Genomic DNA, 25,042 nt, shown 5'->3' on the forward strand with positions numbered 1-25,042 from the left:
AAGAATGCTGACAGTAAACCAGGAAGGTCATCATTAGGCTAGTAGAGACATCAACAAATATAAAGAAAATCTACACATTTCCATATATTTTCCATTTTCAAAAAGAAACTTGAGTAGTTACATAGTTCTGTAAAGGACCAAGTATAAACCTGAGCCTGAAGGAAATCATTTCTGTAGTTATATTAATACGTGTTTTTTTGTTTGTTTGTTTTTTAGCATTACAGCTTTCTGTGTGTTTTAAAGCATTTCATATTCTTAAAGTTAAATTTAGTATTTCTCAGATGTTTTTGAAAGCAGATTAGAACTTTCTCACTAAGTGCTGCTATGTCCAACTGGAGGGATGGGGGGAATGAAACAAAAACCAAAATTGAGTCCTGGAATTTAGCACACAACAGACAGGTAATTTTGACCCTTGAACCTCTGATCTTGCATCATTTGAAAAGTGGGAAATAACTTCATCTGAACTTGATGGTTTAAAAAGTAGTCAGGAATTCTGTGTATAGTGTGGCATCACTTGACAACAGGACTACTGTGAGAATTTGGTCTTTTTGTATCGTGTTGGAATTTTTGGCCAGAACATATTTTGTTGTGTGGGCCAACAGGTGGATGCTTGCTGTAGTGATTTAGGGACAATGAAATGTTTTATGTTATATCTTTACCTAGGAACGAAGGGCATTTCTTAAAGTGGCTGTGAATGCCCTGTAACATTAACGCTGATCCACTTCAGTCACCCTGATTCTTGTCTGGACTTCCTCTTGGTGTAAAAACCATCTCCAGCAGAGGCTGCCTTTCTATTGGGTGCATGGATAAGTCATTATTTTTCTGGATGTTGTTAAGTCCTCTTCCTTTCATAGTCTGTACTCTGCACCGTCTCAGAAGAGTCACCAGAATTGCTTTCATCATTACCATGGCAATAAACTTTCCTACACAGCCCCGAGGGCCAAATCCAAATGGCTGGAAATAACGTGATGGAACCTGCGCAGAAGAACATGAGGAATAAACTTTAAGGCACAATTTTCTTGATAAAAGCAGCTAGAAAAATGGTGGAAATCTGTAGTAAACCTGTAAAAAAAAAAAAAAAAAAAAAAAATGGAGGGGGAAGAAGTGTGAAAAGAATCTCAACCCCTATAATCTAAGCTATGAAGTCTTGACTTCACATTGCTTTGTCTGTTACATTTTTATGCTGAGTGGACCTCCCACACAAGTCAGTCCAAAATACAGAAATAACTACAGGAAATAACTATGCTATTTCAAATGAAAAGGTAGCAGGAAAAGGTAGTTGAATTCTGCCATGTATTTCAGTTTGCTTTTCCCCTGAGAACCACATGGATTCTACCACAGGCTGTGAGTAGAGTAAAGGTTTCATTCTACTGTACTTTAAAGTTCAGTTAAGAACTTCTTCTGAAATAATTGTGCACACAAATGATTATCTCCTGTTGTATCAAAACGTGAAATTCAAGATTCCCAGAACTACTGAAGAATGCAAAGACTATTTCTGCTACCTTTGTCAACACTGTATAGATCAACTATCCAAAACAGTCCCCAAGAATGCGAATGTTACTGCTTATGATGCACTAAGGCACTTGGTACGAATAAAGAAAATCAATTATGTAATTTCTTTCTTCGTTAACATATTTCACAATGTTAAAAAGGATGTTAGCTGTATGCTTCTGATTTCCTATTGAATCCAAAAATAGAGTATAGAAGAATGATTTATATTAAATTTTCTAGAGAAAACATCCTTTTCTGTCATTTTTTTAGACTAAAAAAAAGTTTCCTTTTTAAATCCTTTCAAATAAACTGAGATAGTTTTTGAAAAATGACAGATAAATACAAATGCTTATAATACAAAGCAAGTGCAGCAGCTGGCAGTATAGCTCAATGGCAAGCACGCAGCCTGTGAAAATGGAAAAATATTTAGATTCTAACAATGTCATCTTATAAATAATGGTGTGCTATTCACTTAGAGAACTGTGAGAAAATTGCGCTCGCTCAAATAATTATGTAGCAAACATCATATATCAAGTCAGTTAGAAATTGTGTGGTTAAATATTTGGTCAAGGGGAAATGTTTTTAGAAGCTAAATGTGCTCATAAAATAAGCAAGAAATCCATTTTTATAGAAATATCTAGAACGAAAACTATGGGTGGCAAAAAGGAATCCATTCACATGAGCAGTTACTTCAGTAAACTTAATCAGTTACTGTATTCTTAAATTTTCTAAGTGCCTTTTCTTCCCTATCTGTGCTTTTAATATTGTGTGCAGAGTTTGTGGGTAATCAGCTAGCACTTCAGAAATGTTGATCTGCTTGTTTAGTTTGTGCTGTGTGTGAGGCATACATAGTACTCCAGAGTTTTTGATAGGAAAAATGTAAAGCCTGGGTACATGTTGCTGGCTTGAGCGTATGTAACTTTTTTCCCACTTGTTTCTTAATTATGTCGTCAAGTGTTTTATTAGTATCCCTATTTTTGGCATATCACTGTGGCTCTTTATTTCTTTAAAGATGAAACTTCTTGTGAACATGTGTGCATCTTCTAACATCTCAGGAGAAAAAAAACGTTTAGCATGGTAATGAATTCAGATTTGTTTTTTGGTTGGTCAGAATGAGTTGTGACAGCTGTAGAAAGGATTAGCCCATTAGCTGCGTCCAACTTTAATTTTTGACAGACAACTAGACCATATAAAGAGAATGCTTATATACCATGAAAATCTGCGCATCTGTGGAAACAGGCTAGCATTGTACAGCTGAGATTCTCTTCATAGGGAAACTGGTAATGCCTTCCACTCTTACATAGCTGGCTGTTTGTTCTAGAGAACTAGCTAACTGCCTCATGGCAGAGCTAACCTAGGCTTAGTATTTTGTGCCCTCTCCTTCTTGGACAGCAGTATTTTTCATTTCCATTTGCACTGGCTAACACTCAAAAACAAGGAGTTTTTGCTTCCCATTGCTTCCCATGAGAACGGTCTGTTTTCAAGGCATTTTTAATTTCTCCGTATGATTATTGCTGAACAAAAACTTTTTTGGGAAGCAATTTGTTTAATTGATAATCAGAAGAGCAAAGGTGTGAATGAAAAATGATCTCAAGGATGATTTACAATAGTAGGGGATTGCAAATAGAAAAAACAATTGTCAACAAACTACCCAATATCCTGTAGGAAATAAGATGGAAAACTTACATTCTTTTCAAAGTTTTCAAGAGAAAACTCATTTGGTTTTGGGAAGAATTCAAGCTTATGCATACGTCCAATGTTGAGAATAATATTTGTCCCCTTTTTCACAGGATAGCCATCAATTACATCATCTTGTAAAGCTTTTCTCATGATCAAGTCCACAACTGGCTGGTATCTCATGCTCTCATAAATAAAATTCTCCACAATTTTGAGGTTTGGCATATCATCACTCTGTATGTCTCTGTCACCTTCAGGAATAAAAGAAATGGTGAAGCAGTTGGTTATGAGTTTATTAGTTTTATCAAACAAATTTCAAAATATTTTCAGAAGACTTTCAGTTCCTGAAATTTGAGGAAGTACCTATCAGATTCTGTGTAGTTTTACGTATCCTTTCCTTTTGGAAACCTACCCCCACATAGTGAGCAATACTTGCAGCCTAGTAACAATGGACAAGGAGAAGGCTGAGGTACTCAACACGTTTTTGCCATAGTTTTCACTGGCAACTGCTCGTTCCACCCCCCTGCTTACCCATAACAGTTTCTATTTCTTTCATCATCTTCTCCTCCACTGTGGGGTGCTCTGCAATCAGTATTAGCATAAAGAAGAGAGTCACAGACAGAGTATCGGGAGCAGCGATCATCATCTCCAGCACACACTGGTTCACATTCTCAGCAGTCAAATCCCCTCTGTTCTAGAGAAATTGAAAAAAACAAACAGGGAAAATGTTGATTGCTGGCCTCTGATGCCAACAAACATACTATAGCAGTAGGATGAAATGGACCTAGAATACGTTGAAATGAAAGTCAAGATCTTGACAGCCTCATCCCTTATCTACTAAGTAGCATTCTTTTATTCTTTGAGATAAATATATGTTTTAATGGGAGTGTATGATCTTACAGAAAAATGAGGCTATGTTCTTTCTCTTTTTCTTACTGATTTATTACCTTTCCCTACAGAGGATGTGAGCTGTCAGAGATTATGCAAGATAAGATTTACACAGCACTTGGAGCCTTTGCAAATAAAGAACAATACATCAAGATAAAAAATGGGGGCTAGTGAAAGAGCATATCCCTGGATGCTCTTCACTCAGGAGCTTTAAGATGCTGTTTAAGGTGTAAATAACCAGGATGTTGTTTAAGCCACCTATTTGAGGGACTCCTCCAAACCAACTAATTTGTATCCCTTCTTGATATGAATTTGATTGATATGTGATCTCTAAATTGTAAATTCTCTATTGCTATTGATAGGAAATGGACAGAAAAGTCAAAGTTGTCAATATTTTAGTTCGTTGCCAATACCTGTGCAAAAATCAGCTGAGATGCAAAATCCATGTGCTCATCCAACTTTTCAACAGTGGAAAGCTTTTGTCGTTTCTGTTCTATTAAGATTTCCATTGCTCCTTTCAAGTCTTTGCTGAAAGTGGATAAAATCCAATATATTAATAAATATCAGAAGACCGTGTATGACTAGATATAGATAGAATATGTTTAGAAACATGAAGAGTATACCAATAAAAACATCTAAGGATAGAAGTTTAGTACTCTTAAGAATGGCTACATGGTTATTTGCAAAGCAGCAATACTGAAGTATCTTTTTTATTTCTTATAAAATAATTTCCTCTTAGATTAGCCTGAAATCTTATTTTTCAGAACTGAAAGGAACAAAACCTCTCTCTATATCTCAATGAAAGAAAAATTATATTAACTTGATGGTAGAGTTGATCTTTTTTTTTCAGAATTATATGATCAAAAATACTACGTCAACAGTATGTATTTTGATTTTGGAAAAATGACATCCAACAGCTTTTATTTAGCACTCTCAATTAGCTACAGACTTGAAGGCCAAGTTCTTTTAGAAAGACTGCACTTATAGGGGGTAAATACACATAAAATTTAAAGCTGGTAAGCTTCTCATTGTATATAGCACAAAACAGCAAATCAGAGCATTGAAACAGATGAGGAAGTTTGTGCTCTTACAAAGAGGAAGAAGACAAAACCTATTTTTTCCTTACTTATGGGTAAAAATATTCTTGAAATGGATTGTCATTCTAAGCACCAAGTCTTGGCTCAAAATTCAGTCACTGACTAAAAAATGCACTTTGTGGACACTAGTAAGCATAATTAGATGGAGGGATTAAGCCTCTTTTAGGACAATACTATGAATGCAAATGTTATTTTCTCCAGGAACTGACAAACTGTAGTCTGCTGTTTACCTGTCTGATCATATCATCAGTGTAATTTATGAAAGACAGCTTTTCCTTTCTTTTGAACTAAACCAATGATTTCAACTTAGTTTTGTATTTTAGCTGGCATGACTAATATTTTGGTAAATAAATTAAAACTGTATAGAGAAGGACTTTAAGTGGCCCCCTGAGATCAGCCACTTTATAGCATTATTCTTTTTTGGGCCTGTAGAAAGTGGACTTCATTCAGTCATCGTTGAAATTTTCACAATTCATTTTCTACGAGAATAATTTCAAGAAAGATCTTCCTAGGGAAACTTGTGCAGATCTGTAGGAATTGTTGATACTTACGCTGACTCTTCATACTTCTTGCAAAGCCAAGAAATCTTAAAAAATATGTCGGGCTTTAATAGAAGAGCTTGCCAAGCATCAAAGTAGTTCTGAATCTTAAGTACAATGGCACTTTCTGAAAATAGATGTAAATAAACAGCAGCATAAAATCCGAACTTCAGTAGTCAAACAGCAGAAATGCTTCAGGGAAATAAATATTGAGGCCCTGCTCCCACTAAGTAGACTGGAATTTGATAAACATTTTGTAGTAGGTGCCATTAGGAAATGGTTACAGCACATTACAGATGAGGTCATTTTCTTTGTAAAAACTCTTGGTAGCTAGCAAAAGGAGATGGTGCATCAGCCAGAGTCAGTCTCCCATGGGAGAGCAGAAGCAGAACTCTCCTGCAGTGCATTAAAATGTGTTAATTTGTGTATTGTGGTACTATTATTTCTGTCAAATGGGTTTGGAGGTGAAGGAATCACAGAAGATTGGATTAATTATCAATTATTTCATGTGGTCATTTCACTTTTTGGGAAGGTTTTTTATTCTTACATGGAGATAATGTTGGGATTATAGCATAAAATCCTCTTTAGATGCTATTTACTAGTGTGGAAAGCTAAATATATATTTTTGATCCAAAAATATTCTTATGATTATAATCACTCATCGATATCACTTAATCATTTAGTGATAGAGTTGTATGTCCTTGTTCTGTTTTCTGAAATAATAACTCTAAGAGATGTCAGTAAGAGTTTCTTGTTAATGAATGTACGATATAAAATAAAGCTGCTGGTACCATCCAAAGGGACCCCTAGAAAGAGCTTGTTAGATGTGTCAAGCATGATCCGTCTCATAAGGTTCAACACATTGACGTTTCCTACTTCAGTGGTCACTTCTTCTAGTCTGTCCAGGTGAACAATTGTTGATTCAACACAGATGGCTATCATGCGCACAAGACCAGGACCAGACAAAGCTGTAAATACATAGATGCAAAAGGATCAAAAGTTTGATTAAAATTTATACCTTATTACTAATTTAATAGCAATTATGGTGTTAGTAAAAAGTATTGTAGTTTAAGTGACTGGAATAAAATGGTTCTGCGTTTTTAGTTAGGGTGACAGCAAACACAAAGACCAAACTTCACTTGCATCCAGCTACGTTGTATTTAGTGCTAGGTTCATAGTATGTTAGGTGTTTGGCATAATTTTTGCTAGTTTTTTGTGTAGGGGGTATATATCCTCTGTACAGGCACTGTGGGCAGCCTGTCTCACTCACAAGTACTCTGAGCAGGGATGTTAGCTTGGGGGTTCACAGGTAAGACAACAGGAATTTCTGGGAACACATCTCCTGGGTTAGCAGCGCAGATTTGCAATAAGCTGCTGGTAACCTGTAGTGTTGCCTTAGACATACTGAAGCTTGCTTCATCAGAACACTGTGCGTCAGCCAATATTAGTCTGTTCACCTATGGAAACTGGAGATAATGTCATAAAATTTTATTTCTTTTCATTTTAAGAACCTCAACACGACAAAAAGTCACAGTCACTTCTACTGCTGTGTAATTCAGTGGGATTTTATGACAAGCTTTATCTGGAATGGAATCAGTGTTGAGTGGCTGGAAATCTTGTGCCCAGTACTCTAATTAAATTACTTTTCCATGTAAGTACTTCTGTAATTGCCTGAAAGATGTTATTTTATCAAATATATGTGTAGAAGGGTTGTACACTGGCAATTGAGAAGAGAGGCTGTCTGGTTGGAAATTGAGAGAACTAGTACTTCTAGGAATAAGTAGAAAAAAATACTTTCTTTCCTGCTATCTTCAGCCAGTACAGAGCTTCTGATAGTTTTCAATTGCAAAGTCAAGAAGGAAAGATCTGAGTATCATAGGAAGTGTGGACAGAAACTGTTTTGAGGTCATAAAGAGAGAACTGGTCCCTCTAGTTTAATTATGCAAAGGACAAACAGCATTTCGGGCAGAAACAGACCATGTGAAAGAGTGGTGTGGTGTGTTAATGAGCAGTGATTTACCTTTGGTGAAGAAGGGTCGGATTTCTTTCCAGTGTGCTGGGTTGTTATTAAATATAATCCCATTTTCATACATGCCAATGCACTGTAATCCAAGCTTGCTCCCAAATCGAGAAACATAGTTCCAGTGTTTCATGACATGGAATACGCTTGAAGATCTGGGAAAGAAAAGAGGGAGAGAAAAGAAGGCAAAACTATAAAATGCAATTTCAATGATTATACATAGACTTGCATTCTAAGTTTATGCTTGACATTGTGTGGATACTATTATATAATTTAAAAAATGATTAAGTGGCTTTAGTGGCTTTATATTAGAGCAACAATCTACTCTATCTGGATTTAAACCTATTTTTTTTTCAGTTAAAATAGAAATCGTCACCAAAAGATTTTTTAATGTGAGTAGCATTTGTACTTTGTGACTTGTATTGCCAATAGGGATCCACACATATACTCAGGTAATGACCAGTGTCAAATATTTTAGGAAATGATGTAAAATATTGATATATACCTATTCTTATATAGTGAAATTCTTTTTCTAACATTAGATCAGTGGTTTAAATTGATTTCTTTTAATTTTGATATTTGATTTCTTATCCTTAGAATTTTCTGATGGAAATATACAACTCAGTCCTACTGACAGCTGATGTGTGCTTTGTAAGATTACTATAGGAGACCTTCTCTGACCCTCAAGAGTTCATACCTGAGGCTAAGTAACACTGCTCTAGAAAATTGCAGGCTATATTTTGAGCAGAAACACGAGGGATAACATACATACCAGGAAAAAATGAAGAAGTGGAACTGAAGATGATGTGTTTTACATCCATGCACATTTCTAATCCTTTTATGATAACACTCACTGCAGTTGATTGCCTGCATTTCCAGAGGTATCAACCATTGTATCCTATAAATTTCTGTAATTCTTGGCAAACATTTTGGGAAGAATGGTATATCTCTGTCACTCAATCAATCTACCCATTCATCTACCCTTCTAATTTGTATGTAGGGTTTTGCTACAAACAACCCCAACTGACTCTAAATATGATATCTACTTCCTTGAGTAAGAAAAAGGGAGTAATTTGGCAGATTTAAGGCAGCATGATTCCTACTTTTGTTCAAGTGTGTTAAAGAGTACAGACAAATTTTATTTTTTTCAATGCATTTAGTATTTGTGCTGTAAGACTTCAGATTCTGTATGATGCATAAAATTAACCAGACTGCTGATAACTTCATCATAATGCATGTTAAACTTCAGCTATGATTCTGTAGCTATTTGTCCATTCCTGGTCACGCACAGAAAGCCTAAATGTAGTTGGAACTTTTGGGTATGCAGCATCATAATATTGTATATTATACACTATTATGCATTGTCTGTGCACCAGATTGCAAGGGGTTAATAACATTTAATTTTATTTTTTTTTCAGCCAAGCAAAGTAAATGGGAATTTTGTAATGATTTCATCAGTGCTGGGTTTTCACCACAGTTTTGCAGGAGCTGTGGTGTAAACATGATATGCTATGTGGTAAAAGTAAAAAAAAAAAAAAAAAAAAAACCAAAACAAAAAACCAAAACCACCCACAAACCTATGACTAGGGATTGGAGTCAAAACAGGGAGGAGTATAGACTTATAGATGTCGGGATGTTGCTTAGTTTTGGACTGAATTTATGAATCACTCTCTCAAAAAAAAAAAGATATATTTTTTTAAAAAGTAAGGTACTAGTTCTCCATGTGATGCCAATGCTTTTAAGCAAAAGATACCTGTAATGTCTGATGTATCTACAGCTGTTTTTTTTCCCGGCAAATCCTGTAATAATTGTCTTTCATAAAAGTTTACATAATGAGAGCTGAATATGCATTAATTGATATTGCTAATATATGTTTCTTATATTCAATATACACGGTAAATTTTTCACTACTATTTTTTTTTTTTTAGTAATGTTTGTAATTGAGTTCTAGGAGTAATCTCAGTAATTGGAATGGAATTACTCATGATCCTATAATGCTGCTTTTGCTTAATTACCTTACTGAATTGGAGCCATAATCTTCAAGCATTACTCTCGTTTTGAGGAGAATCTTTACACAGGAAACTAAAATTAGGCTTAAGGCAGCATGGCATTCAGTCAATTAGCATTTCTGTGTTATATGTAACCCTAATATTAAATGGAACAGTAAGAAGTTGTGTCTTTTAGGATTGGGTCGTAATTCTTATGCTCCTTTCCACTTAGAAAATGAAAGACTCCAGCTAGCAGTAATCCTTAGTAGAGACCTGAGTAACAATATTTAAAGAAACAAAAGATTAAAAAAAGTTCTGTAAATAATAGGAAGGAAAAGGACCGTTAGGATGATTTTGTAAAATAATTATTTCAATTCTACCTTAGAAATCAGAAGTTGCAAAAACATTGTAAATCTATGAAAAATCTATCTTAGAAAAGATAGAAAATAAGGATTTACTTGCTAATTATAAATGTTTCTTCACCACTGATCCAAACTCTCACAAATTCTCCATATGTCTTGTTGTAGTAGTTGCAGGCGTTACCTACTCCCATCCAGAGAAATCTCCCATGTGAAATGAGGGGCCCAATTCCCAGGCAGTATCCTGGCCCTAAGGAAAAAATATGCAAAGTTTTCTCTTGTCAGTGGTCACAAACATCACTCCTTTGGAAATGACTCTTTTTGCATTATGGTCAGGATTTGCAATGGGCACTATATAAAATCCCATTCTGAAGTTTTGTCTTACAGAAACTTGCACCTGCATTTCTGGAATCTCATTTATTATCTCTGAAAACCTACAAGCCATTCAGTATGAATACACAAATAGAATTCTGTATTTCTTTACACAACTTCAAATTGTTGCTATGAGATTGCTTATAATTGGATAAACAATGGCTAGATACCAGAAAGAAGCGATTTAGAACAAATGCATGTGACTTATTTATTTGTGATTTTAATTAATCATTTCACTAATCTTGGCAATAGCATCTATAAAATTGAATATCCTTGTGATATAATTAAATATAATTTATTTAATCTCTCTTAATGTAATTGCATTTGTCTTAGTCATTAATAGTAGAGTGAGAAAATAGATATTTAGAGGAAAATGTATTTTAGTGATGTGAATTTATGAAGACAACATGCTGAAATAGGAACTAAGAAAGGATTAATAAGCACTTAATTGAAGTTATCAACTAGAACCTACAATAATTCAGCACAAAATGATCTTTTAGCAAAAAGGAGAAAGTGGAGAGAACATTACAGAATACGCATGGTTATTAAATCCTTTTTAAAGGGAGGTTTTTCTTCTTCACAGGATGCTTAACCTGTCTCTACAATGCCTGTGAAAGACAAAAAATCTACTAAAGTCTAATGAACTTCCCAGGTAGTACTGCTTGGTTCCAGTGCAGACAGTTTAGTGAGCTTTAAGCATGCAACACATAAAAAGTTGGAATTTATAAAACACATGAAAACATGAGCATGTAGAATTTGCCAAATGGCACTGTATCTTTCTAGCATACATACAACAAAAGCAAAACAAAATTATGTGTTTATATGGCTAGGCCAGGTTTGTGATTAAAGTGTTAAGGTTAAATAAAGTCTGATTTCTTTCATCAATTACTTCAACATCTGCATTATTATTAGAAAACTTTGTTGTGTATAATCATTATTCAGCATCCCCTCCTCATTTAAAATTGAGAAACAATTTGAGAAATACTTAGGCAGCTGTTAGGTGAACCATGGAGAGCTTACCTGGTATTGATGATGTTTCTTCATTATTCCATAATAGGAACAGAAAGCAGATGAGAATGATAATAGGCACTGTGGCCACTGGCATCAAGTCTGGTACCAGGCTGGTGAAGTAGTTGAGTGGATTCAAAGATTCCAGTATCATCTCCAAATGATTCTGCTTTGCTTTGGAGTGAGAGAGAAGGGGAAAGAAAGCAGGAGTTTTTTAAAGCTCAAAGATCTGTTGAGATCTGCTTGGTACCTTTCAACCTGCTGGACGCCCAGTAAATGAGCAAATTACCTCTGAGGTAGCAGTGTTTTATAATGAGGCTGACTAGGACTGCTTGCCAGGACAGGCTGCATCACAGGTTGAAAGAGACATGTAGCAGACACTCTTTGCTTGAAAATAACAAAGCTTCTCTGACCTTGATATGGAAGCATGTTTTGGATACTTTGGCTGTCATACCTTTCATCTCCAACACTGGCTTAGCCGGCCAGTACTGAGGGTTACTCCTTGCAAATTGCTAACCAAAACACAAGAAATTAAACTCTCAGCACACGTGGAAGCTTTGGATGAGTTCACCCACAGGCCTTTATCTCTGTTTCTTAGCCTCCTTCCTTTTTGCATGCCTCTAGAGTTAGCCCTTGAATTTCCAGAAAGCTGACATTAGTTTTTCATGTTGCAGATACATGAGTTTGTTTAAAGGAATATATATGTGTGTGTGTGTAGTATAGTCAACATTTGTAGTACTGCATTTTTTTATGGTGATTCTGTTGGTGAATACTTCAAGAAAATTAGTTTCTGCTGTAACAAATGTGACCATGGATTGTCTGGCCCTTCAGGTAGTGACCAGTACTTTGAGCAGCATGGAGATAGACAACTCTGGCATTTACAGAAGGAGCAGAAGGATTGCTGTGAAAGTATTTTGCAAATTTTTGATTTTAAATCACAATATAGAAGGAGGACTTAATTATATGAGTGAGAAAAACTTGCATAACCGCAGAAAGATGCAGCTTGCATCTGCTCTGTAATAAGATAGTAAAACTTTTCATAATTCTGCTCTAACAAGAAAAAGGAAAATGTTTTCTTTCTTCCTCCCAGCAGTGATATAGTTCCTCAATAGGAAGTTTTTTTTGCTGAGTTTAGTTTCAGCAAGTGTTCTCTCTTTTATCTTGTGATTTGGTCTTGCAGATGAAAGCACAGCTAATTTTGTAGTAACTCTGAGTGATATCATCATATTAAACTACGCTAAGAATGTGATAGGTGCCTTCTAGATAGTGAGAAATTGGTGTTTTCAGGCAAAAAGTTTACAGTTCAGACCAAACCATGCTGAAGGGAGCAGCAGTGGCTCAAAGCCTTGCAGGTGTATGTGATGTTCCTGTATTCTGAATAATTACTATGAAAGTCTTTTTGTATTTTTGTGATCCACAGTAACGAGGACACCATATACCAGGTGGCAGAAATGTGTACACAGTTCCAATGGCTAGCAGCATCTCCCTTGCAATATGAACATATCCTGTACACATTCAGCTGTTGTACTGGATTTTGTAATCAGAACAATTTTTTTAAATCACATAACAGTATGTTACTTTCATCAGTAGATACTGCTACATGCTAATGGTAGTGTATCTGTAATGATATGACTGAAAATGCTTGCTTTAAATTGCACTATTTGTTATCATTATCATTGTGCCTAGTGTGTACTTGTGGATAGCCTTATTTAATCCCATTCCTGAGCTTACAGCATTTAGAAATGACTACACTTAAGGCACCTAAGTTCACTTCCTTATTACTTTCTCTCTGAGTCTGACTTCATTTTACAATTTTATAGCGAGAGTATACTCTTACCTTTTTTTGTCCTCCATGTTAAGATGTCTACATCAGTGCGCATCTTGCTGTTAGATTTATCATTCTTATATCCTGCATCTGACTGCCACGTAAATGATATGAGGCAAAGGTACTTTTTTGTTTGGATCCATTTTATACTCTGGAGCCTTTCTGAAGCATACAAAGCATTAGGAAATGTGGCTCATTTCGTTTTTAAAACAAGCAATTGATGCTGCTTGTACTGAGAAATTATTTTCACTATTTTGATAAATATGATCCAAGAACGCTTCCAGGTTTGGAATTTCCAAATATTTTTTTGTTGGAAGAGTCAGCTAAGCAGCGGAAAAATCATCTTGCAAATACTTCACCTGAACTGCTTGTCATTTTCTATGAAGAACATCACAGAAAATCTAAAAATTCGATAAGTAATCTGTGTTAGTAAGCAGAAAATGAATGCAGCTGTGGTGTGTAGAAGAAACTTTCACCATTCTTGCCTGTTTGATCTTGAAATCTTTTATGGGTGGTTTTCTTTTCCTTGCTGCTCGTTGGGGTATGTGTCTGATAAGAGGGTTTTGTTAATTCTGATTGTTGCTTACACGGGGTGGAAGGAAGCTTTTGAAGTCAGAGAGTGGGTGGAAAGAAGCTCATAAGGAAATGCTTTTGTGAGGTAAATTGAAGGGCTATGCGTACTTTAGGGCTTAACGGCTATGAAGCACCGGCCAGCAGAGGGACCTGTAGATCACGGATCTGTAAGAGTTGTCTGAAACACAGTGAGAAAATTCTGGGTTCTGTTAAGCACTTCTTTCGCAAAAAGTGTTTCAGTGAATGGTAACAGGACTCCACAGTCAAGAATTCCAAGTATCTAAGTGAAAACTGTATTAATCCCCATCCTTCCAGCCAGAGCTTGATGCTTCATGGCTATGTCAGTAGAAGGGCAAGCTGTGTATACAGTCCATAGAAAAACAGAATATAGAATATTTTATAGAATCAGTGCAGAAATTTACTGATAATTTTGAGAAGATCATAAGAGTACCAGAAAACTCGTGAAGACCAATTCATCGAGTCCTAGAATCCTCCCCTCATCAGTATTTCAGTATTTTCAGTATTTGTGCAATTCTAGTAAGTCTTTATTTTCCACGTGAAATATTGTAGCCTCCCTCCTTACTAGAAGCTGATTCTAGATATTGTCTGTTTTCACCCAGTTTAGACTGACAATTTCATACAGACTGTAAAGCTTCAGACTTCTCCATGTGAGTAGCTGATTAGCTTTTGTCAAGCATTTCATAAACTGAAGACTAATGTCTAGCCAGCTGAGTAGTTTGCATCTGTTCTGCAGATGTTCTGTCAGTGTGACACAGTCAGCAGGACAGTGGTATTTCAGTTTATTTCAGGTGTTTGCTTTGATAGCAAACCTCCTGATCATTCCTGTTTGCCATGTTTCTCTCCCTATCACAGAGCAACCTCAGAGCATGCAGACTGGTTATTTTTGATGAAAATAAATCAGGCAGTGTACTCAAAGTCCATATCTCATGAATACCAACTTTTAATAGGATTTAAAAAGGCATAAACAGCTTAGATCTGAAGTAAACCCTCTTGAAATGTATGAAGCATACAGCATGGATCAACTGCTTCTGTTGGATCGCAGTGTGTTTCAATGTTGGCATAGGCTACATGGAACACAGTACCTTTTGACAAATAAAATAGTTGTATTTGCTTGTTTTAAGCATGCGAGTATCTTTTCTGTATTGAGAAAATAGCACTTGAAATAGGATGAGAGCTATCTCTGCACATCAGATTTCTTTAATAGATTCCACACTGAAGGAGTTCACGTGACTATTTTAACACTGCCTTCAAATGGTGGACTTTATTGTGAAATAATAAATTGCCATCTGAGCTGTAGAATAAGATGTCATTTGTAGAACTACTGTAAAAGTGGTCACATTTGTGTGGAACTTATTCATTTTAGTGGTTCTTAGAATACACCCTTTTGTTGCTTGGTTACATTCCTTTTGAAGAATTAATCTGAAGTGGATAGTTATTACTGGATGTACCATGTACATGACATGGACAAACCTTGATGCAGGGGATTGTCTTGTTCCCTTGAAAGCCTGTGGAGTTTAAAATTGAGATCACATTAAAGGATGTTTTCAACTTGAGGGTGCTTACAGCTCCTTGTAAGCTGAGTTGTAACATTATTCTGTTGTGTATGTCTAGTAATTGCTCCCTGATATTCTGTGGTCTCCTAAGGCTGTAATTCTCTCCAGATGCAGTGAGTACAGACTTTCATCACAATTCACTGGTTATCTGATGCTTTGTTACTCTTGTCCGGATGTTCTTTATCTTCTATTATATTTTCTTACTCAATTTTTCGCTTGCTTTAAAGCTGTGCTTCAGTGAATCTAGATGTCACCTGTGGTACTACAGGTGGCTTCATTTCTAATTAGAATGTGAAGAACAGCTTTTTTCACGTTAGATGTGCTTTTGAAAGCACTCTGGCTTATTGAGGTCTGCCTCCTAGTTTTTTGTCAATCCTTTTGCACAACAACAGTATAATTATGCTAAAATATACCCATCAGGGAACAAATGCGCTGCCTATACTTACCATTTTCAGCCATTTCTGGGGTTTGAGTCAGCAATCTAGAATTGGTGTGGTTGGGAAATTCCATCACGCCTAACGTGTAGATGTCATGAAGGAGCCATTTGAAGCTTCTGCAATGGGTTTTTGGTGCTGTGATTTCAGCAAAGATGTGGTCAAATCATATCCAGCTCAGGAGCTCTCCTCCCTTCTGGGACAGTATGTGTACTATTTTCTTGTAGCTATTTATACAATGTGAATATGTGAGGCAAGGTACTCTCTGTGCTGCCCAATTGACTGCACAATAAGAGTTTCTGCTTTCTGAACAATCTATAATTATTTGAATTGGGATTTTTCTTTCAGAAGAATAATGATCTGAAATTAAATCTTGGACCATGTCCTCCTCTGAGTTTTTAATTGCAGTCTGACATGATTTGGAAAAATAACTTGCCAGTTCTTGTACCTTTCACAAGGGGTCTCATTGTTGCTTAGGAACCAACATAATGTCTACTAAAAGTACTATCTGCATTAGACAGTAGAATAATTGTCTGGAACATACATCTTCTGAGGCAGAATAAGTATGTCAGTGCACGTACGCCATCAAAAAGAGGCACAGAGAGAAACTTCTGCAGTGTTGTTAAGGCTCTGTATTACTGCCTCTCCACCATAGAAGTTCCCTCAGAACACCAGAAGCTGTGACTGTACTCAAAACTAGAAAATTAGTTGTAGTTAGACAACAGAATGCTTTCTCTAACATACTTTTCATCAGATCTGTTAAGAGAATGCAAAAGTAGATGTACATGAAGAGTTGATTTTGTTTTATATATTTTTTTAATATAACTATTAGCAGTTTGTTATTGCTAGTTGCTACTAGGCAGGTGGTTTTGTTTGTGATCTGGCAGATTGAAGGCATCTCTGCTGTGATACTTCTATTGCTAGCATATTCTTTAACCCAAATAAGCAGAAAGTTAGTTGACACAGAAAGGATTGCTATCTAAGAAAAGTAACTCTTCAGCTCTGGACTTCTGGCAAGAAAAAACAAATATTCTATCAATGTATGTAGATTAACCTGAAAGAAAACTTATTTATGTTTCTGAGTAAAAAGAAAGATTCAGAAGAATGTAAATACTTTCAAAGCATTTTCCTTTCAGATAACTTCCATCATCACAAATAATTATTAACTAAGATGTAGAAGCTTACTTCCCCACAGCAAGCACTAACCGAGCTAGATCAAGTCATGATACAACAAGCTATTTCCAGACTTGATCCACTTTATGATTTTGTTTAACTTCACTAATAATTCAGTTTTCCCCTTCTGTGATAGTGGGACTTGGAAATGCTGTTTTTTCCAAATCTACTCACAGAAGTTAGTTCCAGCTGTTAGCTTGCTATCTGTTTTTAACAGTTATCAGTATCCATTCTCTCCTATGTATTGTACCTTAACTTTGTCATGCTTCACATATTTAAATGAAGTGAAATGAATGGAGCAACATTCACTTCAGAGTGGATTGAAATCAGAGACCACACAAACAATGGACAGGTTTTCTTTTTTTTAAATCAGCAGAGTTTGAACCTAAAAGAACTAAAAAGTTTTAGTACTTGATGCAATAGAAGCACTTAGAAAGTTTGAATGAGTTGGAAAGTTTCTAAGGATTACCAGTCTGCAAGAACATTGTGCCTTTCTTTTCTTTTGTTAAAAGAAACTTTGGAGAAAAATTACCATATATTTAAGAGTTTGTTATTTTAATGCTAAGAATTTGGTTTAAAATCTGCAGATTTTCCAGTCAAAAATAGCTATTTACATACTGACAGCACATGATCCATACAAAGTTAATTACACAAAGTCAAATCAAATCAGCTGCAGAAAGCATACTTAATCTTCAAAAACAAAATTAGAAGTAAAACACACTAATTTCTGTAATGTCTTATCTGTAATGTTTTAAGTCACGCAGTCTGAAGAAAATACAGCATATGAATTAAAAAATTACCTGCGTCCTCTGGATTTTACTAGTGAAGAGTGCTATCTTTCTTACTGATGTTCTTCTTTTAAAGATCTGAGTAGGTTTTCTGGTGAACACTCTCTGTGGCATCTTTTATGCAGGTGCTTCTTGTTGCTAAGAGATCAGTTGCTTAGAGATGGAAGTTTGTTTTTTGTGATAGATCAGGGGCCATTGCTATTGAAAAGAGAATTTTGTAATTTTACCTCTACATCTCAGTGTATCAGCTGCCAACAAGAGGTACACATCTAATACTGATTAGAGTTGTGACTGGATAGCAAAACAGAAAAGTAAAGTTTAATCATAACTGAAGGCTTTAAATACTGAGGAAATAGATGTGGCATTTAAAAGGAGGTTCAACTATTAGAAATGATACTAATTTTTTGCCTTGCGCATATAAACCTATTAACAATTTCCATAGAAAGGAAGAGAAGTTCAAGCATTTCATTCTGATGTTAAGGTGGCCAATGCTGTAGATAACCTTTCACAAGGTACAATCCTGAACTGACACTACAAAGATCATAAAGTCTACCCTCCATATCTGTGTGTAGACTGTTTCCTTTATGTTCTCAGCTGGCCTAGTAACTCTTTAGATTAAAATGCTATTTGAAGGCTGCTTTGTAGTGCAGTAGCCTTGGTCAGCTTGAGCAAACGTAGTGTGATACAAATGTTTCTAAGAACTGCATTAAACAGTTGCAGGAAGCAGAAATAATGAACAAAGTTCAATAGAAAAGGATGGAGATGTGATTAAACGATGAGACTAACTCAGAAGTATGAATAAAGCACTTGTGTCTGATACTCTTTTGGATCACCAAAAGAAGTTTGAATTGAGAGTCTCAATTTCTGCTACTAATTCTGACTAAGCTGCTTCTTCTATGAAGTTTACCTCTATAATTTCCAATGAAGTGTTTTGTGTAATAGATCAAAATCATCTTTTTGCTGAATGCTGCCAAGTTAAGAAAGCCCAGTTACTCCAGGCTGCTTTCAGAGAGATCGAGTCATATCCTGTGACATTAAGATGTTATTCATCCTTGTCTCTTGCTGTCAGGCCACGAATGTAAATGCTTCTCAGGAAGTGTTTTCATTCTTTTATGGACTCATTCAAGGCTTTAGCATCAGTGTTTAAGAGAAATAAGTAAAATAAATCCTAGCACTTTTACTAAGAAGGCCCATCACATGGGTAGAAGGGACTTGTTTCTTAGTAGCTGTGATCTCACTTGGAACAAAGGTATTTAAGATTTATGAACAAAAGTTCTAGTGATAGAATATTTTTAACTCAGGGGAAGGCTGGAAGAAGCCTACAGTTTTGATGAATGTGAAATCTCTTCTGAGAAGCCTTTCTAAAATAAATAAATAAATAATGAATGCAGACATTTTGGGAGAATAAGGACTGAATTCATTGGGAACTGTTTCCAGCACGACTGCGACCTCATTGAAGATACACAGCTTACACAATCAGAAGTCAAAATAATTGCAGACTGAAAACTGAACTAATGTTCATTTTCCGTGTACATGCACCCCTCCATATCTATTTGTTATGCAGAGACTTGTTTACAGACTCATTTCACTGTATAATTTTCCTGGAATCAAAAGTACAAGCAGAAATGGGCAGAACTTCAGTGAGCAATTCCATTGTGTCTTGTATTTAGAGCTGGTCACAATGCTGTGCGTTAGGGTTCACTCATTATCTTATGTTCTAGAAGCGTTTGTTAAAATCTTTTTCTTTGATTTCTAAAGATGACAGCTGTTTTCAATTTTTAAGCCTGCTTAAATATTCAGGGGAAGTCAGGCCTTAATATATATATAATTTTATTTTAACAAGATAATTCTATGTTCTTACTACTTGTAAACTAAGGATATTTATATTTTGGAGGAACTGGATCTCGAGGCTGATTTTGATCTGTTTCATGGTGTATTTCTTACAGAATTTTAATGCAGACAAACTAACATAAATAGTCAGTTCTGAAGAGGATGGTTATTCCATGGATACCAAAATCTTCATGTACCAACATAAGAAAGTAACCAATGAATATTTCCAGTTCTTTCCTGTGTCTTTAGAAAGATATACTCAGTGTAGTGTTGCTTTGTCTTCAGTAACTAAGAAAAAGAACTCGTGTAGAATTTGCTAATTAGTTTTATAGATGTTATATCTGTCTGTAGCATTAAAGAATACCACAGCTATCAGAGAAAGTGCTCTGGAAGGCATTATTTTCATATTGCTAAATCATAGTAATAACACAATAAAAGATTATCTCAATTTAGAAGCATATATATTCTTATATCTTCTTTATTATATATGCAAATTGTAAGAATAAACTACCTTTCTCTTCATGTTATTTATAAAAGCCTTAAATGAAGTGTTTGATAAAGCAAGAGGTAAATATAAAGAGGGTGAAACCATTATATACTCTTTCTTTGTTAGCTTCAGTTGCTTGAGGTTTCAGGGAGTCAAAGATCTAGCCAGCTCCCCACATATGGAATTATTGATTGCCTGTAATGCAGTCATTTGTTTAATTGAAAGGACTTCGTTCTAAAAATGGATCATTTGGTAATGTTTGTTGGGTCTCCTGTCAGAGTTTTATATCTACTCAGTGACGAAAAGAATTTGTGCATGACTTGTAGTTCAACAGCGATGAGGGAGATTAATTGGTCACAAAGAGATCATGAGAAAGGTTAAATAATGTAAAAATGCTTGTTTACATTCAAACTGGGTTTTGTCAAGACTGACTTCTGTGGGATATATCTTTAAATCAAATATTATTTCCATATGCCAGAGAAAATGGATTTCAGTTCTTTCAAGCCAGAGAATTCCCGGAACTCTGCATAATACAAGCAGAATGATTGGACTTGTTGTTCACTACAAAGATCTATAGTTAAATACTGCAAATTCTTCAGTGCCTGAGTGGGCATTCAGTGAATTAACAAAGTTCTTTTTTATACAATAAAAATAAGGCTTTTTTTTTTTCCTAAATATTTTACAATAGACTTTTGTGAAAAAAGGATGCAAAAAACTCTTCGTGGTTGACCAGGAGAGTCCACATCCTCACAGAGACCCTGTGGCTTGTGTGATAACGTCAGTTAGAATGTTGCTTTAACAAAAAGGGATCAAATCAGATCTAGCAACAGCACAGAAAGTAAATGAGTTAAATCAGTGGAGACAAAATTACCACGTTCAAAATTACTACTTCCAGAACTGTGAGACTAGTAGGATAAAGCTTAGGGCTTAACCTATGTTATGGCTTGATGATCTTATTGCAGTCAGTAGGGCACGAGGTAAATGCCCTCAGGAGGGGACAGAGACATCTGTATGAATGCAGACTAAGTGCGTGGTTGAAGGACCATCTAGCTCAGTGTTGCACCTCAGAGATAGGCCAAAACCACTGGCTAGGTGCAGAGCATTGGCAGTAGGCAAATACAGATGTAATACTTCCCTCTCCTTTCCCCCCACCTCCCATGTGTTTGCAGTAGTGGCTGTCTGTTTTTTGTAGGCTCCATAAGAAGGTCAATGTACTCTTTTTATTGAGGCATTTTTCTCGGGCCTTTTCTCTTAACCTCTCATATATATCGTTTTCCTTTTATTTTAAACAAGTTAATTGTCAAATCCTACTAATAAAACTAAGACTACTGTATCTGTTTACTCAGATGCTTCATCTGTTACTGTCTAGTGGAAAAGTCAGGGATATTTCATGGTAAATCTGTGAAGTTCTCTACTTGGTGAAGAAGTTTGTCTCCCACCTCTTACTCCTGCCTCTTTAAATGGTAAAGAGAGGATTTGCGCATGAGTATGCTGTAACACTGCTGTGCATAGCAGCTGAACACATGGGGTGGCTGCTACTGCATCATTACATCACATGTATTGATCAAACCACTTTGTGTTCAGTGCAGTGTTCTGCATACTTCCCCAACCTGCAGGGTATGTCCTCAGAATCTAAGTTCTTTAAAAGTGTTCAGAGGGTTCTGAAAGAAAAAAATCTTTGGGAGAAGCTCATCATAGCTTCAAGTACGGTCAGAAAACATCTTTGTACTGCCTTGAGATGGGTGCAAGACTTTGGAGGTGATGACCTTAAAGGTGGTTTGTTGGTTTTTTGAAGTATTTTATTGGTTGTGTCTGTCTGGAACAAATGCAAAAAGAACACCTCACTAGTAAGTACAATTTCGGACTGCAGCTTCTTCAGGAGCCATTTGCATTTGGTCTCTGTTGGTGTTTGTATGCTCCATGTTTTAACAAAACCGTTCCTTCTGTGAGGACTACACATGTGTGTAGCTGCACCAGGAGCAGGGGGCTAGCTCTGCTTTTTTTTTTTTTTTTTTTAGGGTTAGCTGCACACACTGGGTGGTGGTTTTGGAGAATATATCTTTTAATTGCTGATCACAATGTGTAATTCACTGTGGCAGCATGTGAATATCAGAATGCTAACTTGTCATGTGAGAACTGTCTACCTGCATGACTTAGGACCAAGTGGATGAACTTTGAGATCCTTGAAGAAAAAAAAATGCATATATTATTGCAGGATTATGTTGTTGTTGCCATTTGAAATAGACATTTGATAGCTTGATATTAAGCACTGCTCTTGCTTGTTAAGAGGATATAAACCTTGTAAAAAATGTAAACTGCGTTTTTGCAGTAACTTCCTCCCAAATCACTCTTCTTATTCTGTCCACATCAGATTGATAAAACAGCATTAAAATATAGCCAATGTAAGCCAAAATGGAAAGAGTTAACAGTATGCTGAGACTAATAGGAGAAAAATATCCATAAGTTCTGATCTTCAGACTATGGCAGACTTACACTTGTTAATTCAAGTACAGCTGCTTGTGAAGATGGGGACAACGTGTTCTTGTCGCACACAGAAAGCAGCTGTAATTAAGTTTTACAGGAACAGGTCGTGGATGTGTCATCTCAAAAACACTCTGAATCTACTCTCTGGGCATCTAGTTTCTTGCAGCTTGCTAGCTGTGCAACTTAGCTACTTCTTTTCCTACTCCTGAGTTGGAATTGCAGCTGGCCAGGAAAAGGAAGAGGTACATGAAATCTTCGCACTTTCTGGATATGCAGGAACTAAGGAGAACTATCTCAGATTTTTTTCCCTTTGCCCATGGACTGACTGCAATAAAATTGATAGAGAGCTTGAACTTGAAAGTACCAAGGAAGACAGAGTACATTCTGTGGAACTTAAACCATTTCCCCCCGTTTTAATTCCTTTGAAGTAATGTTCATGCCCTCCAAGTATTTCTTGTTATTCATAAGGAGCTGAAGTTTGGGGTTATCTGCCTCTCTGAGCTTTCTTTGTACTTTAATTCCAGCCTCTTGGCCTGCTTTTAAAAGAGAAAGAGAGGGTTGGAACCTTGCAGGACTCCTGAGATCTAGGGCCTAGCTGTTCAGCCCAAATAAGCACTGTGTTCAGCAAGGGGCTGACACTGCTCTCCTACTTGTTGGGATCCTTCCAGGCACCAGTCCGTTAGGGCCACTGGACTCCCTTCTCCTTTTCTGTCTTTCAGTGCAGGAAAGCTCTCAGGTATCCACCTGACTTTCTCAGGCAAATTTTTGATATTTGATTATTATATTGCAAGAACTCCATCACACTGTTGTTGTATCACACATAGAATCTTTTCCGGTGGTCACTTGCATAAAGTATAGAAAGTATTAAGCATTTTTATTTTTGACAACTAGAGATGATTTCTACAAAGAATTAAAAACAATCCCCCCAAACAAACAAACAAACAAACCAACAAACAGAACAAGTTAAACTTTTGTTTAGTTGAAAATACAGCCAAGCCTCTTGTGCATGCAGTCCCAGCAGTGGAAGCGGACATTTTTTAAGAGTGCTTATGGACCAGAACAATTCCCACACTAAAGGTACTGTAGGTATTTCTGTAGTAGAATAGAAATACACAGTACTCGAGTTTTCCTTGTAAAGGAAGTACAGAGTAACCAACTAAAAATGGGACTAATCGCTTCTTTTTGTTCTGAATTCTCTTAACTGCTCCTTGAAGTGCTGCTGCTTATTTTGCTAATGGTACCAATTGCTCTGAGAGGGGCCCTGACTGCATAAGCTTTGAAGTGGGCAGGGTTCAGAGCATTCTCTCTGCACCTATCTTCTTCCTCAACCCTGCTCTGCTTGAAGGCATGGCAGATTTGCAAAAGTAGGTTCTGTGCATTGGTCTGATTGCTTGTGCATGGAGATGGATTTTCAGAAAGCATGTTCTACTGCTACATAAATTCTTGCATATATCTGTCAAAGTTGTGGAGTACTTTGTGATTGATCAGCTTCTTTTAAAACGCTGTGATACTTGTAATTTTTTTCCCTCGTTTTTTCTCTTTTCCTCTCCTCCCCTTCTCTTCTTTACCTCTCTTTTCCTCTCCTCCCCTTCTCTTCTTTACCTCTCTTTTCCTCTCCTCCCCTTCTCTCCCTCTTTTTCTGTTTGCACTATTCTGGCAAATAGAAGCAGCAGATGTTTTGAAGTGGTCTATGGAGAAATAATAATACTGTAAACCATGAAGGATTTGAATGAAGCTAACTTCAAGATACTTAGAATTTCAGGTTGGAAATTCTGCTTTAAAATAATTCTATCTGTGTTGAAATATATTGTTCTAAATCTGTATTACCTGCACCTTGTAAGGCCTGAAGTCAGTTTTGTAGAATGTAGCAAACATGCTGCGTGGTGAAGTGTTTGGTGGAGCATTACAGCCTCGTGCTGTGCAGCACTGCAGAGCTGTGGTTGTCTGCAGAAGGAGCTGCTGGCAAGAGCAAAACAGTTTTGTGTGGTTATGGACCAGACAACTGAAATTGCCCTTTGGCTGTGGGCTCTGTGGGAATCCGAATTGTGTGACACTGTGTGACTCTGAATATTTCCCAAATGCTGTGACCTTTAAAATTATTTTGGACATTACAGTTATGAGAGGTAAGTATGCTAAATCTGTGTACTTTCTAATAAACTATGAAATGCAGACATGCAGAAATTATCATAGCCTGCAAAGGTCAGACTTTTGAATCATCTGTGATTATGTTTAGGCTCTACAGTGAAATGTTAACACTTCCATTACAAACCTGTTCACTGTTGGTGTCTGTATGCAAGTACATACACTGCTTTCATTGTGAAGTCCAGGATGCAAATGCAAGGCCCTGAGTAAGTGTCAGTAATGCTGTTTGCTGAGGCAAAAAGTCAGTGTTGCATTTCGTAGCGTTGCTGTTTTAAGAAGAAGAAAAGGAAATA

The 25,042-nt window shown here is 36.3% G+C and overlaps 1 protein-coding gene across 1 annotated transcript; it reads right to left on the reverse strand.

Moving 5' to 3' along the window:
* Positions 1 to 723: 723 nt before the first annotated feature.
* Positions 724 to 11,809, reverse strand: LOC136047253 (aromatase). The gene is made up of 9 exons (XM_065734310.1): positions 11,452 to 11,809; positions 10,159 to 10,309; positions 7,713 to 7,867; positions 6,484 to 6,660; positions 5,705 to 5,819; positions 4,470 to 4,584; positions 3,700 to 3,862; positions 3,178 to 3,419; positions 724 to 975 (listed from the first exon to the last, which is right to left on the reverse strand). The coding sequence occupies exons 1-9, from the start codon at positions 11,591 to 11,593 to the stop codon at positions 724 to 726; spliced, it is 1,512 nt and encodes a 503-aa protein (XP_065590382.1). The 5' UTR covers positions 11,594 to 11,809.
* Positions 11,810 to 25,042: the final 13,233 nt, after the last annotated feature.

This window comes from Cyrtonyx montezumae, unplaced genomic scaffold, assembly GCF_038088225.1.
Source record: "Cyrtonyx montezumae isolate F1298 unplaced genomic scaffold, pur_monq_1.0 scaffold_17, whole genome shotgun sequence".
Lineage (NCBI taxonomy): Eukaryota > Metazoa > Chordata > Aves > Galliformes > Odontophoridae > Cyrtonyx > Cyrtonyx montezumae.

Bases quoted from the DNA above. Each gene is read 5' to 3' on its own strand.
- LOC136047253 (XM_065734310.1), bottom strand. From the start codon at position 11,593: ATGATACTGGAATCTTTGAATCCACTCAACTACTTCACCAGCCTGGTA. The intron at 5,820-6,483 runs GTACCAGCAGCT...ATCTATTTTCAG, and splicing joins TCTAGGGGTCCCTTTGGATG to AAAGTGCCATTGTACTTAAG. The intron at 3,420-3,699 runs GTAAGCAGGGGG...TTATTCCTGAAG, and splicing joins AGAAATAGAAACTGTTATGG to GTGACAGAGACATACAGAGT.